Consider the following 16,365-nt stretch of genomic DNA (forward strand, 5'->3'; position numbering starts at 1 on the left):
TAAAAAGGGAACTGATCTCTATGGGAGTCTCTACGTGGTGCCCCAGGCACATCTGCCTCCCATTTAAAGAGGAAACCATTGTTACTTCACCAACTTTCCCAAGGCCAGCTCACTCTCAGGCATATTCCTTGGGAGTCAGTTTTCTTCTAGACCAGTGTAAGCGGAAGAGGTAAGGAGTAGAGAGTACATCTCAGGTAGAGGGAATTCGGGAAAAGGAGAGAACAAGTAGCTGAGCCCTACCTAGGGTTTCTGTTCTTGGTTTCTTAACACAGGACTCGGAGACAGTGAGACAAAGAGTCTTCCGTGCAGGAGAGAGATCAGGACAAAGCCCCAGGTCCCCGGGAGGCCATGGCTCCCGGGACCTCAGTCCCGAGGACGGTGTCTGGGGCGGGGAACCTCAATGTCGGGAAGTCCCCACTCTCGGGGCTTTCGCTACTGTCGCTCACAACTTGTGTCACGTCCTTCTGCCTGGATACTAGTGACGCGACACCCGTTCCGGCTCCCAGTGACTGTCGGGTTTCCAGACAAGCCAATCGGCGTAACCGCGGTCCTGGTTATAAAGACTCCTCGGACCCGGGGGAGCTCAGCTTCTCCCCAGACCCAGAGGATCTGGACCATGGCGCCCCGAGCCCTCCTCCTGCTGCTGTCGGGGGCCCTAGCCCTTACCCAGACCTGGGCGGGTGAGTGCGGGGTCGGGAGGGCGCGGCCCCTGAAAGGAGGAGCGAGGGGGCCCCCGGAAGGGGGCGCAGGACCCCCGGGGAAGGGTCATCGCTGCAGCCCCCGGGCCAGACCCCACCCCGGCCCCGCCCCTATCCCGCCTTTGTCCCTCCCCCCTGTTCCTCCCCGGCTCCAGCCTCCCCCTCACCACTCGGGTCTCCCGTCGCCCCTTTCCGTCTCCCGAGCCCCAAGCCCCACCCCGCCCGGCCCCACCCACCTGGGATCCGGGACCCGGGACCCGCGCGGGAAGGAGGGTCGGCCCGGGTCTCAGCCCCTCCGCGCCCCCAGGCTCCCACTCCCTGAGGTATTTCCACACCGCCGTGTCCCGGCCCGGCCTCGGGGAGCCCTTCTACATCTCCGTGGGCTACGTGGACGACACGCCGTTCCTGCGGTACAACAGCGACGCTGCAAATCCAAGGGTGGAGCCTCGGGCGCCATGGATGGAGCAGGAAGAGCCACAGTTTTGGGACCGGCAAACCAGTATTGCCAAACGGCATTCTCAGACCTGCACATTCAATCTGAAGACTGCCCTTGGCTACTACAACCAGAACGAGTCCGGTGAGTCCTCTTAGAGTTCCCAGGTCCGAGATTCACCCCATGCCAGAAATCCCCATCCGCCCCTTGACCCAGGAAAAGCTGGTCGGTTTCGCTCGGATTTCGTTTACAAGTTAGGAGAAAAAGGGCCCTGACAATACAGCCCGTGAGTCTGGCGCGCGAGCAGGTGCTCGGGGCGGGGCTGGCCTGGGCCGTCGGGCTGACGCTGGGGACGGGGCCAGTGCCTCACGCTTTCCAGTGGCTGTCCGGCTGCTCTGTGGGGCCTGACGGGCGCCTCCTGCGTGGCTATGAAGAATTTGCCTACGACGGCGCGGATTACCTCGCCCTGAATGAGGACTTGCGCTCCTGGACCGCGGCGGACGCGGCGGCTCAGATGACCCGGCGCAAGTGGGAGGCAGCCGGTATGGCGGAGCACTACCGGCTCTATTTGCAGAGGGAGTGCGTGGAGTGGCTCCGCTGGTACCTGGAGAAAGGGAAGGAGGCGCTGCAGCACGCAGGTAACGGGCCGCGGGGCCTCCCCATTTCCCTTTGGGGTTGTACCTTCATCTGGTCCAATCAAAAGGGGAGAAAAATGGGAGAAAAATTCTTCCCTTCTCTCTCCCACCTTGGATCCTGGGGTAAGCTGTTCGTCTGGGTTTTCAGATCCTGTACCAGAAGGTGACTTGCCCAGAAGGCCCATCCTTCTCTCAGGACGTTTAAGGGATTATGTCTCTATGCCCATAGCACATTAAGTCTCTATGAAGATGGAGAGGGATACCTTTGAAATAAATAGCAGACTTTTTGACCCTGGGAAGTAACCTTGGGCATTACTGGGTGACTTACTCCTTCAGGCCTATTCTCTGTCCCAAGCTCAACTTTATTGGAAATCTGAATTCAGGTTTTTTGAGTTACTTGACCTCCACCCAGGGCTGGAACAGAAATCGCTGTTGTCCTGTTTAGAGACCTGGAGTCTCCTACCCTGAGCTCTTTAACCCTGATTCTAGAACTTTCCAAGCGATAGGAGGTTATTCCAGGTCCTGGAGTACAGGCTGATGTCTGAGTTTTATACTCCTGTCCCCCATCCCAATTATCCTGTCCATTATCAGGGATGATTACATGAATGCTGTTTCAGTGGTCTATGGGAGGTAACCCAAAGTTCCTAAATTTTGTCAACTTCCTCCTCAGACCCCCCAAAGACACATGTGACCCATCACCCCACCTCTGACAGTGAGGTCACCCTGAGGTGCTGGGCCCGGGGCTTCTACCCTGCGGAGATCACCCTGACCTGGCTGCGTGATGGGGACGACCTGACCCAGGACACAGAGCTTGTGGAGACCAGGCCTTCAGGGGACGGAACCTTCCAGAAGTGGGCGGCTGTGGTGGTGCCTTCTGGGGAGGAGCAGAGATACACATGCCATGTGCAGCATGAGGGGCTGCCTGAGCCCGTCACCCTGAGATGGGGTGAGGAGGGGTGTGGGGTGGAGCCCTTCTCAGAGAGCAGAGCCCTGTGGAGACTTCAGCAAGGTCAGGACTCAAGCCTGAGGTCAGGGCCTCACTTCCCTCCCCAGAGCCACCTCAGCCCACCATCTCCCTTCTGGGCCTCATTGCTGGCCTGGTCCTCTTTGTGGTCACTGGAACTGCGGTGGCTGGAGCTGTGATGTGGAGGAAGAAGCGCTCAGGTAGGGAAGGGGGGTGTTTCTGAGTGCTCCTGGCCCACTGGGGGGCTCAAGCCCTGGGTGGAAGTTTGTCCTGCCTGTTAGTGGGAAATGCCATCCACACCCCTGTGCTTGCCCAGCCTGGAGCTGAGGGCTGTCACTGGCTCCTGTAAAGCACATGTGAAAATGAAGGATGGATTTTCCCTTAATGAATGTGGCCATGGGGATGGAATTCCCAGCAGCCCAAGGTCAGAGGGAAGGTCCCTGCTGAGGACAGATTCCAGGAGGGCAGGTGGTCCAGTCCCCCCACACTTCCTTTCTCCCTGTTTCCTGATCCTGTCCTGGGTCTGTAGTCACAGTTCTGGAAACTTCCCTGTGGTCCAGGACTATCAAGTCCCACTAGGCCCTCATGGCCAAGCCTCCTCCTGCCTCTCATGGGGTATTTTCTTCCCACAGGAGAAGAAGGAGGGAGCTATACTCAGGCTGCAGTAAGTATAGAGGGGGTGGTCCCTGAGCCTCTTGAGGGTGACAGGAGCCCATGGGGGAGCTCACCACCTCTCCCCATAGTCCCTCTTTTTCTGTTACCTCCTGTGGGCTCTGACCTCATCTTGTTCTGTCACACCCCAGGTAGTGACAGTGCCCAGAGCTCTTATGTGTCTCTCATGGCTCCTAAAGATAAGACCCTAGACGGTTTGAAGTGGGAGGGGTTTGGGTAGAGGGAACACACTGGGTGATGGGGACTCTCTGGATTTGTACATTTTGAGTAAGCAGAAGGTCTTTTAGAATATCTCCACTTAGATGACTGCCCTGAATTTGTTCATGACCATTTTCTCTCACAGTGTGAGGTGGCTGCCTTGCGGGGACTGGGTGATGCAAGATTTCTTCACGTTCCCCTGTGTGACATTGAGATCCCCTGACTCTTTCTGCTAAGGGCATTTGACTAGGTCTGTGATCTGTTAGCATAATTTGAGGAGGTAGGGAGACTGGCCCATGCCTGCCCACCATGATTCCTCCCTGATACCATTGTCTGTTACTACTGTGGGTGCACAGATGTGTTCAAACATGTCAAATTGTATACAGTAAACATGTATATGCTAAATATGTATATAAGTACCTCAATAAAGCTGTTTCAAAAATAATTTCATTTTGAAAGTGGCTGACTGGTTCCTCATTTAATCATTACAATTTGAGATTATTTGTTAGATTGTCAATCTTTGTAAATTTTATGTATTTTATTTTATAAAGTAATTGATTCACCCTACTTTCTGTTAAATATAATGCTAAGTTAAAAATCTTAGCATGATCACAGGAAGATGGCAGCATGAGTAGTTCAGTGGAAATCTCCTCCCAAAAACATTTATATTTATGAAAATACAATAAATACAACTATTCCTAAAAGAGACACCAGTGGATACAGTACAAGAGCCAAGATACATCTACATCTGCGAGAACTCAACATCACATGAAGGGGGTAAGATACAAGCTGTAGCCAGGTGGGATCCGAAGGCTCCCCCACCCCAGAACTCTGTGGGAAGAAAGGAGTCGGAAGGGGAGGGAGGGAAAGCCCAGGACTGCTAAACAACCAGCTCTAGAAATCCGCACCTGGTGTGTAGACACAAGGTGCACGGGGTGCTGGATATTAGAGAAATGGAAAAGCAAAACCTGCGGAAAAGACCCCGCAACTGGCACCCCTGAGACAAAAGTAAAGTGAGGGCTTTTGCAAGTCTTAAAGAGACAGGGACCTCACAGTTGGACGAAGTCGTCCCAGCACAATTAGCCAGCAGCTGGGAATACAGGGGAACTCTAGGCGCCCTAAATCCCTGGGCAGCAGCACAGCTCTGAAGCCCCTCATGGCACTAAGCAGCCTGCCAGTCATTCCCCCAACTGGCACGGACGCCGACACACCGGCCCAGTAGTGAGATAGTGGCAGCGCGTGCAGGGGGTGGTGGCGCCAGAGGGGACTGGAAGTGGCTCACGTGTGCTGGTGGTGCCAGAGGGGACCAGGAGCGGCTCATGCAAGCCCACTGCGACGGTGACAGAGCAGCCTGGGAATGGCCTGCGTGCGCTGGCAGCAGTGGCACCAGAAGAGCCCGGGAGAGGTCTGTGCGACCCTGCAGCAGTGGTGACCAAGTGGCCTGGGAGTGGCCCATGTGTGTCAGCAGCAGCAGTGCCAGAGGGGCATGGGAGAGGCCTACGCACAACTGCAGCGGTGCCACAGGGAGCAGCCATGCTCCCAGCAGCCAACCGGAATCCCAGCCCGATGCACAGCCACCCAGGCCAGACCCAAAGACGCTGCTGGCACACAGCTGCCCAGCAGGAGTGCTGCTATTGTGGAGGAGTGCACCGGGCATGCCTGCCACTCCCCGCAGGGCTCCGCACTGTTCTGACAGAGACCATGCCCACAGGAGCTTAGGGGATTAACCCGGTGGCTGCTCCAGGAGTGTGGGTAACTGACACAGGCAGCAGAGAAGGGCAAGGCATCCAGCAAGCAGGAAAGGACTTTCTTCTCCCAGCTGACACACCCACAACCTGCCTACAGCCACCACTATCACCATGAAAAGGCAAAAAAATTTAGTCCAGTCCAAAATAGTTCAGACAACTGAGAGAGGATCTGCAGAGACAGACCTAACCAGTCTCCCTGAAAAAGAATTCAAAATAAAAATCATAAACATGCTGACAGAGCTGCAGAGAAATATGCAGAGCTAAGGGATGATGTCCAGAGGGAGATTACAGAAATGAAACAATCTCTGGAAGGACTTATAAGCAGAATGGATAAGTTGAAAGAGGCTATTGATGGAATAGAAAACAGAAAACAGGAATGCATAGAAGGTGACACACAGAGAGATAAAAGGATCTCCAGGAATGAAACAATATTAAGAGAACTGTGTGACCAATCCAAAAGGAACAATACCTGCATTATAGGGGTACCAGAATAAGAAGAGAGAGAAAAAAGAATAAAAAGTGTCTTTGAAGAAATAATTGCTGAGAACTTCCCCAAACTGGGGGAAGAAATAGTTGCTCAGACTATGGAAGTACACAGAACTCCCAACAGAAGGGACCCAAAGAGGACAACACCAAGACACATAATAATTAAAATGGCAAAGATCAAGGACAAGGACAGAGTATTAAAGGCAGCCAGAGAGAGTAAAAAAGGTCACCTACAAAGGAAAACCCATCAGGCTATCATCAGACTTCTCAACAGAAACCTTACAGGCCAGAGGAGAATGGCATGATATATTTAATGCAATGAAAAAGAAGGGCCTTGAAACAAGGATACTGTATCCAGCACGATTATCATTTAAGTATGAAGGAGGGATTAAATAATTCCCAGACAAGCAAAAGTTGAGGGAATTTGCTTTCCACAAACCACCTCTACAGGGTATTTTAGAGGGACTGCTCTAGATGGGAGCACTCCTAAAAAGAACACAGAACAAAACACCCAACATATGAAGAATGGAAGAGGAGGAATAAGAAGGGAGAGAAATAATCATCAGACTGTGTTTATAATAGCTCAATAAGCAAGTTAAGTTAGACAGTAAGGTAGTAAACAAGCTAACCTTGAACCTTTGGTAACCACGAATCTAAAGCCTGCAATGGCAATAAGTACATATCTTTCAATAATCACCCTAAATGTAAGTGGACTGAATGCACCAATCAAAAGACACAGAGTAATAGAATGGATAAAAAAGCAAGACCCATCTATATGCTGCTTACAAGAGACTCACCTCAAACTCAAATACATGCACTGATTAAAAGTAAAGGGATGGAAAAAGATATTTCATGCAAACAACAGGGAGAAAAAAGCAGGTGTTCCAATACTACTATCAGACAAAATAGACTTCAAAACAAAGAAAGTAACAAGAGATAAAGAAGGACATAACATAATGATAAAGGGGTCAGTCCAACAAGAGGATATAACCATTTTAAATATATATGCACTCAATACAGGAGCACCAGCATATGTGAAACAAATACTAACAGACCTAAAGGAGGAAACAGAATGCAATGCATTCATTTTAGGAGACTTGAAGACACCACTCATTCCAAAGGATAGATCCACTGGACAGAAAATAAGTAAGGACACGGAGGCACTGAACAACACACTCGAACAGATGGACTTAATAGACATCTATAGAACTCTACATCCAAAAGCAACAGGATACACGTTCTTCTCAAGTGCACATGGAACATTCTGCAGAATAGACCACATACTAGGCCACAAAAAGAGCCTCAGTAAATTCCAAAAGATTGAAATTCTACCAACCAACTTTTCAGACCACAAAGGTATAAAACTAGAAGCAAATTGTACAAAGACAACAAAAGGCTCACAAACACATGGAGGCTTAACAACATTCTTCTAAATAATCAATGATCAACGACCAAATTAAAATGGAGATCCAGCAATATATGGAAACAAATGACAACAACAACACAAAGTCCCAACTTCTGGGGGAAGCAGCGAACACAGTCATAAGAGGAAAGTATATAGCAATCCAGGTATACTTAAAGAATGAAGAACAATTCCAAATCAATAGCCTAACATCACAATTATTGAAATTCAAAAATGAAGAACAAATGAGGCCTAAAGTCAGCAGAAGGAGGGACATAATAAAGATCAGAGAAAAAATAAACAAAATTGAGAAGAATAATACAATAGAAAAAAATCAAATGAAACCAAGAGTTGGTTCTTTGAGAAAATAAGCAAAATAGATAAGCCTCTAGCCAAACTTATTAGGAGAAAAAGAGAATCAACACACATCAACAGAATCAGAAATGAGAAAGGAAAAATCATGATGGACCCCACAGAAATACAAAGAATAATTAGAGAATACTATGAAAACATATATGCTAACAAGCTGGAAGTCCTAGAAGAAATGGACAACTTCCTAGAAAAATACAACCTTCCAAGACTGACCAAGGAAGAAACACAAAATTTAAAGAAACAAATTATGAGCAAAGTAATTGAAGAGGTAATCAAAAAACTACCCAGGAACAAAACCCCTGGGCCAGATGGATTTACCTCGGAATTTTATCAGAAATGCAGAGAAGACATAATACCCATTCTCCTTGAAGTTTTCCAAAAAATAGAAGAGGAGGAAATACTCCCAAACTCATTCTATGAAGCCAACATCACCCTAATACCAAAACCAGGCAAAGACCCCACCAAAAAAGAAAATTACAGACCAATATCCCTGATAAACATAGATGCAAAAATACTCAACAAAATACTAGCAAACCGAATTCAAAAATATATCAAAGGGATCATACACCACAACCAAGTGGGATTCATCCCAGGGATGTAAGGATGGTACAACATCGAAAGTCCATCAATATCATCCACCACATCAACAAAAAGGACAAAAACCACATGATCATCTCCATAGATGCTGAAAAAGCATTCGACAAAATTCAACATCCATTCATGATAAAAACTCTCAGCATGGAAACTCATCCCATGCTCTTGGCTAGGAAGAATTAATATCGTCAAAATGGCCACCTGCCCAAAGCAATATACAGATTTGATGCAATCCCTATGAAATTATCAACAGCATTTTTTAACAAACTTGAACAAATAGTTCAAAAATTCATATGGAAACACCAAAGACCCCGAATTGCCAAAGCAATCCTGAGAAGGAAGAATAAAGTGGGAGGGGGGAATCTCACTCCCCAATTTCAAGCTCTACTACAAAGCCACAGTAATCAAGACAATTTGGTACTGGCACAAGAACAGATCCACAGACCAGTGGAAAAGAATAGAGACTCCAGACCTTAACCCAAACATATATGGTCAATTAATATACAATAAAGGAGCCATGGTCTTAAATTGGGGAACTGACCATCTCTTCAATAGATGGTGCTGGCAAAACTGGACAGCTACATGTAAGAGAATGAAACTGGATCACTGTCTGACCCCATACACAAAAGTAAATTCGAAATGGATCAAAGACCTGAATGTAAGTTATGAAACCATAAAACTCTTAGAAAAAAACATAGGCAAAAATCTCTTGGACATAAACATGAGCAACTTCTTCATGAACATATATCCCTTGGCAAGTAAAACAAAAGCAAAAATGAACAAGTGGGACTACATCAAGCTAAAAAGCTTCTGTACAAAAAGCAAAGGACACCATCAATAGAACAAAAAGGTATCCTACAGTATGGGAGAATATATTAGTAAATGACAGATCCAACAAAGGCTTGACATCCAAAATATATACAGAACTCATGCACCTCAACAAACAAAAAGCAAATAATCCCATTAAAAAATGGGTAGAGGAGCTGAACAGACAGTTCTCCAAAGAGGAAACTCAGATGGCCAACAGACACATGAAAAGATGCTCCACATTGCTTGTCATCAGAGAAATGCAAATTAAAACCACAATGAGATATCACCTCACACCAGAAAGGATTGCTACCATCCAAAAGACAAACAACAGCAAATGTTGGTGAGGTTGTGGAGAAAGGGGAACCCTCCTACACTGCTGGTGGGAATGTAAATTAGTTCAGCCATTGTGGAAAGCAGTATGGAGGTTCCTCAAAATGTTCAAAATAGACATACCATTTAACCCAAGAATTCCACTTCTAGGAATTTCCCCTAAGAATGCAGCAGCCCAGTTTGAAAAAGACAGATGCACCCCTATGTTTATTGCAGCACTATTTGCAATAGCCAAGAAATGGAAGCAACCTTAGTGTCCATCAGTAGATTAATGGATAAAGTAGATGTGGTACATATACATAATGGAATATTATTCGGCCATACGAAGAAAACAAATCCTACCATTTGCAACAACATGGATGTAGCTACAGGGTATTATGCTCAGTGAAATAAGCCAAGCGGAGAAGGACAAGTACCAAATTATTTCACTCATATGTGGAGTATAAGAACAAAGGAAAAACTGAAGGAACAAAACAGCAGTAGAATCACAGAACCCAAGAATGGTCTAACAGTTACCAAAGGGAAAGGTAGTGGGGAGAATGGGAGGAAAGGGATGGATAAGGGTGGGGAAGAAGAAATGGGGTATTATGATTAGCATGTATAATGTGTGTGGGGGGAATGGGGAGGGCTGTGCAACACAGAGAAGACAAGTAGTGATTCTACAATATCTTACTATGCTGATGGACAGTGACTGTAGTGGGGTTTGTGGGGTGGACTTGGTGAAGGGGGGACCCTAGTAAACATAATGTTCTTCATGTAATTGTAGATTGATGATAACAACAACAACAGAAAAGACTGTATAAAAAAAGAAAATGGCCAGAATGGTAAATTGTAATGTATATTCTACCACAATAAAAAAATAAAACATTAAAAAAACCAATCAGAAAGCAATTAATGAAATGGCAATAAGAACATACCTATCAATAATTACCTTAAATGTAAATGGACTGATCAAAAGAATGTACCAATGTACTATGTACCAATCAAAAGACTGAGTAGCAGCATGGATAAAAAAATAGAAAAACAAGAAGCATCTATATGCTGCCTACAAGGGACTCATTTCAGACAGAAAGACACACTCAGACCGAAAGTGAAGTGATGGAAAATGATATTTGATGCCAATAATAGGGAGAAAAAAGCAGGAGTAGCAGTACACAAAATAGACTTCAAAACAACAAAAGACACTAAATTATGATAAAGGGGTTAATCTTAATCCAACAAGAGGTTATAATCATCAATATCTATGTACCCAATATAGAAACACCTAAATATGTAAAACAAATACTATCAGAATTAAAGGGGGAAATAGACTGCAATGCATTCATTGTAGAAGACCTTAACACACCAGTTACATCAATAGATCAACCAGAAAGAAAATATATAAGGCAACAGAGGCACTGAACAACACATTAGATCAGATGGATTTAATAGATATTTACAGAAGACTCCACCCCAAACCACAGGATACATATTTTTCTGAAGTGTACACAGAATGTTCTTCAGAATAGATCACATACTAGGCCACGAAAAGAACCTCAGTAAATTTTAAAAGATTGAAATTGCATCAAGCAGCTTCTCAGACCACAGTGGTATGAAACCAGAAATAAACTACGTGAAGGAAACAAAAAAGCCTACATGCAAACACACAGAGGCTAAACAACATGCTTCTAAATAAGCAATGGAAAGATGAACAAACTAAAACAAAAATAAAGCAATAATATATGGAGACAAATGAAAACAAAAACTTAATAGTCCAAAATGTGTGGGACACTGCAAAAATGGTTCCAAGAGGGACATACACAGCAATATAAGCCTACCTCAAGAAACAAGAACAATCCCTAATAAACAGTCTAAACTCACAATTTAAGAAATCAGGAAAAGAATAAATGAAACCCAAAGTTAGTAGAAGGAGGGACATAATAAAAATCAGAGCAGAAATAAATATGATAGAGAATAATAAAACAATAGAAAAAATCTATGAAACCAAGAGATAATAACAAAATAGACAAACCCCCAGCCAGACTTATCAAGAAAAAAAGAGAACATAAGTAAACAAAATCTGGAACAAAAAGTGAATACTCACAACAGTACTAAAGAAATACAAAGAATTATTAGGGAATTCTATGAAAAATTATATGCCAGCAAATTGGACAACTTAAAAGAAATGGACAAATTCCTAGAAAAATGCAATGTTCCAAGACTGACCCAGGAAGAAACAGAAAATCTGAACAGACCAATTACCAGCAATGAAATTGGACTGGTAATAAAAAAACCCAACAAGCAAAATTCCAGGATCAGATGGCTTCACAGCTAAATTCTACCAAACACTTAAAGAAGAGCTAATACCCATCCTTCTTAAAGTATACCAAAAAGTAGAAGAGTAGGGAATACTTCCAAACTCAATCTAGGAGACCAACATCACTCTAATACCAAAACCAGACAAAGACACTACAAAAAAAAATTATAGAGCAATATCCTTGATGAGTATAGATGCAAAAATCCTCAACAAAATATTAGCAAACCAAATTCAAATATAAATCAAAAGGATCATATAGCATGACCAAGTGGGATTTATTCCAGGGATGCAAGGATGATATAATATTTGTGAATCAATCAACGTCATATACCCCATTAACAAAAAGAAGGATAAAAGCCACACGATCATCTCAATAGATGCTGAAGAAGCATTTGACAAAATTCAGCTGCCATTCATGATAAAAACTCTTAGCAAAATGGGCATAGAAGTTATGTACCTCAACACAATAAAGGCCATATATGGCAAACTCACATCTAACATCATACTGAATAGTGAAAAGCTGAAAGCTTTTCCTTTAAGATCAGAAACAAGACAAGGATGTCTACTCTCACCATCTTATTCAACATACTACTGGAGGTCCTAGGCATGGCTGTCAGACAACACAAAGAGATAAAAGGCATCCAACTAGGTAAGGAAGAAATGAAACTATTTTAAGATGACATGATATGTTGGGAGCGAGCTAAAAAAGAACTTAAGTAATGTTAGCCTTAAGACAACAGCAAAAGGAAATCCTGCCATGGCCTAAATTGAGGTAAACCTTGCGGTCAGGTTACCTAGCAACATGTGCTTTTCTGTTCTTTCCACTGGCCTATTAATATTGCCAACATCTTGTTAATCAAAAAACACCCTCTGCCCCAGGGGAAAGCCCCACCCTTAAAACCTCCCTCCCAAGGGCCCCCACCCACAAGATGGCGAACTCCCTGCTTCTCTTCCGGGTCCTCCGCTCCCACCGGCACCAGCCAAGGCCCAACTACCTCTCTACACCTTCCCGCTGGCGCCACCTAAGGCCCAATTACCTTCTGACCCACCCCTTCCTTGCTACCTGTATAAATTGAGCCTGCAAACAATAAACTGTGTCAGCTTGATCAGACATCTTGTCTTGGTGTCCGTTCTTTGTGTCTCTTGCCCCTTCATTCTCTTCTCCAGGTTGTCGACCCCCGTTGATATTCCTGCAGGATGGGACAATGATATGCATAGAAAACCCTAAAAACGCTGCCAAAAAACTATTTGAACTAATAACTGGATTCAGCAAAGTTACAGGATACAAAATTAATACACAAAAATCTGTTGCATTCCTATATCCTAACAGTGAACTAGCAGAAAAAGAAATCAGGAGAACAATTCCATTTATAATTGCATCAAAAAGAATAAAATGCCCAGAAATAAACCTAACCAAGGAAGTAAAAGACCTATACTCTAAAAACTATAAGACACTCATGAAAGAAAAAAAAAAAAAAAACAAGACACACATAAGTGGATATCTATCCTGTGCTCATGGATAGAAAGAATTAGTGTTGTCCACATGGCCATCCTGCCTAAAGCAATTTACAGATTCAAAGCAATCCCTATCAAAATACCAACAGCATTTTTCTTTTCTCTTCTTTTCTTTTCTTTTCTTTATTAAGTTATCACTGATATACAATCTTATGAAGGTTTCACATGAGCAAGATTGTGGTTACAACATTCACCCATATCATCAGGTTCCCCCACACCCACCCCATTGCAGTCAATGTCCATCAGCATACTAAGATGCTATAGAGTCACGACTTGTCTTTTCCATGCTCTACTGCCTTCCCCATGAGCCACTTACATTATATGTGCTTATCATAATGCCCCTTAATCCCCTTCTGCCTTCCTTCCTACCCATCATCCCCAACCCCTTCCCTTTGGTAACCATTAGTCCCTTCTTGGAGTCCCAACAGCATTTTTCAATGAACTAGAACAAATAGTTCTAGAATCCATATTGAACCACAACATACACTAAATAGCCAAAGCAATCCTGAGAAAGAAGAACAAAGCTGGACTTATACTCCCTTACTTCAAGCTATACTACAAAGCTGCAGTAATCAAAACAGGCACAGGAACAGATCCATAGATCAATGGAACAGAATAGAGAGACCAGAAATAAAATCAAGCATCTGTTTATATCAGTATATGATAAAGGAGTTATGATTATATAATGGGAAAAAGACAGCCTCTTCAATAATTGGTGTTGGAAAAACTGGCCAGCTACATGCAAGAGAATGAAACTGAATTACTGTTGAACATCATATACAAAAGTAAACTTGAAATGGATCAAAGTCTTGAATATAAGACATGAAACATTAAAACTTAGAAGAAAACATAGGCAAAAACCTCTTAAACATAAGTATGAGCAAATTTTTTCTGGACACCTCTCTTTGGGCAAAGGAAAAAAATAAAAAAATGAACAAGTGGGATTATATCAAACTAAAAAGCTTCTGTACAAAGAAAGGACACCATCAGCAGAACAAAAAGGCAACCTATGATATGGGAGAATATATTCTTAAATGACTCATTTGATAAGGGGTTAACATCCAAAGTATATAAAGAACTCATACACCTCAACACTAAAGAAACACAGAACCTTTTTAAAAATGGGTGGAGCATCAGTAGATGAATGGATAAAGGAGATGTGGTACATATATACAATAGAATACTATTCAGCCATAAGAAAGAAACAAATCCTACCATTTGCAACAACATGGATGGAACTAGAGGACATTATGCTCAGTGAAATAAGCCAGGTGGAGAAAGACAAATGCCAAATGATTTCCCTCATTTGTGGAGTATAACAATGAAGCAAAACTAAAGGAACAAAATGGCCGCAGACTCGGAGACTCCAAGAATGAACTAGTGGTTACCAAAGGGGAGGTGTGTGGGAGGATCAATGGGGAGGGAGGGAGAAGGGGACTGAGGGGTATTATGTTTAGTACACATGGTGTGGGGGATCATGGGGAGAACAGTGTAGCACAAAGAAGGCACATAGTTGATCTGCGGCATCTTGCTGCACTGATGAACAGTGACTGTATTGGGATATGGGTGGGGACTTGATAATAACCACATTATTTTTTTCACGTGAAACCTTCATAAGAGTGTATATCAATCATACCTTAATAAAAAAAATTTTAAAAATGGGTGGAGGACCTGAACAGACACTTCTCTAAAGAAGTAATACAGATGGCCAATGGGCACATGGAAAGATGCCCCACATCGCTAAGCAGGGAAACACAAATCAAAATCACAATGGGATATCACCTCATACCAGTCAGAACAGCCACTACCCAAAAGACAAGAAATAACAAGTGTTGGTAAGGATGTGGAGAAAAGGGAATCCTACACTGTTGGTGGGAATGTCAATGGGTGCAGCCACTGTGGAAAACAGTATTGCAGTTCCTCAAAAAACTAAAAATATAAATACCATTCAACCTAGCAATTCTACTTCCAGGAATTTACCCGAAGAAAACGAAATCCCTGATCCAAAAAGTATATGTTTATCACTGCATTATTCACAATAGCCAAGACATGGAAGCAACCTAAGTGTCCATCAATAGACGAATGGATAAAGAAGAGGTGGTACATATACACAACTGAATATTTTAATCCATAATAAAAAAAGAAACCCTGTCATTTTAAAAAACATGGAAGGATCTAGAGGGCATTATGCTTAGTGAAATAAGCAAGATGAAGGACAAATACCATATTATTTCACTTATTTTTAGGACATAAATACAAAGTAAACAGAAGGAACAAAGCAACAGTAGACTGAAGACACTGGAAGTGACTGGTGGTTATCATAGGGAAGGGGTTGGGTGGAGTTGGGGGAAGGGCAAGGGAGATAAAGGAGCACAAAAATTCTTGATCATAATGTAGTTTGGTCATGGGAGTAGTAGGTCAGCATGGAGAATATAGTTAATGATTCTGTAACATCTTTTTATGTTAATAGATAGTAACCACACTAATGGTGGTGAGGATTTAATAACATAGGTAACTGTTGAACCATTGTGTTGTGTATTTGAAACCAATATAAAATTATATATCAATACTTCAATTAAAGAAAAAGAAACAAAATTTACTCCTAGGTAGTTTAATCTTTTTGGTACAATTGTAAATGGTACAACTCTTTCTCCTAGTTTGTTATTAGTGTATAAAATGTAACCAATTTCTATGTATTGATTTTGTGTTCTGTAACTTACTGAATGTATTTATTAGTTTGAATTGGTTTTTTTTGTTTGTCTTTAGGGTTTTCTGTATATAGTATCATGTCACCTACAAATAGTTCAGTTTTACTTCTTACTTACCAATATGGATGCCTTTTATTTCTTTTTATATTCTGATTCCTCTTAGCTAGGACTTCCAGTACTATGTTGAGTAAAAGTGTAAGAATGGGAATCTTATCTTGCTCCTGATCTTGGAGGAAAAGCTTTCATATTTTCACCATTATGTTGTTAGTTGTGGGTTTGTCATTAATTTTTTACCTTAATTATGTTATGTTCCTTCTATACCCACTTTGTTGAGATTTTTTTTTAAAACATGAATGGATGCTGGCTTTTGTCAAATGCTCTGTAAGCATCTATTGAGATGACAATGTTTTTTATCCTTTCTTTTGTTGATGTCGTATATCACGTTCATTGATTTGCAGATATTGAATCATCCTGTGTCCCTGGAATAAATCCCACTTGGTCATG

General features: G+C 43.1%; 2 protein-coding genes across 2 annotated transcripts in view; one reads left to right on the forward strand and one right to left on the reverse strand.

The window, feature by feature from the left end:
• Nucleotides 1-517: 517 nt before the first annotated feature.
• On the forward strand, nt 518-4,045 carry LOC108399725 (putative HLA class I histocompatibility antigen, alpha chain H). The gene is made up of 7 exons (XM_037005112.2): nt 518-680; nt 1,006-1,275; nt 1,494-1,769; nt 2,437-2,712; nt 2,820-2,930; nt 3,363-3,394; nt 3,746-4,045. The coding sequence occupies exons 1-7, from the start codon at nt 617-619 to the stop codon at nt 3,821-3,823; spliced, it is 1,107 nt and encodes a 368-aa protein (XP_036861007.2). The 5' UTR covers nt 518-616; the 3' UTR covers nt 3,824-4,045.
• An 8,670-nt stretch (nt 4,046-12,715) lies between these two features.
• LOC108388563 (patr class I histocompatibility antigen, A-126 alpha chain-like) overlaps nt 12,716-16,365 on the reverse strand; it is a 35,406-nt gene continuing 31,756 nt past the window's right edge. Inside the window, exon 9 of the transcript XR_012126312.1 lies at nt 12,716-12,828. The gene's annotated coding sequence lies outside the window, so the exon portion shown is untranslated. The remainder of the gene's footprint in view (nt 12,829-16,365) is intronic.

Source organism: Manis javanica, chromosome 16, assembly GCF_040802235.1.
Source record: "Manis javanica isolate MJ-LG chromosome 16, MJ_LKY, whole genome shotgun sequence".
Classification (NCBI taxonomy): domain Eukaryota; kingdom Metazoa; phylum Chordata; class Mammalia; order Pholidota; family Manidae; genus Manis; species Manis javanica.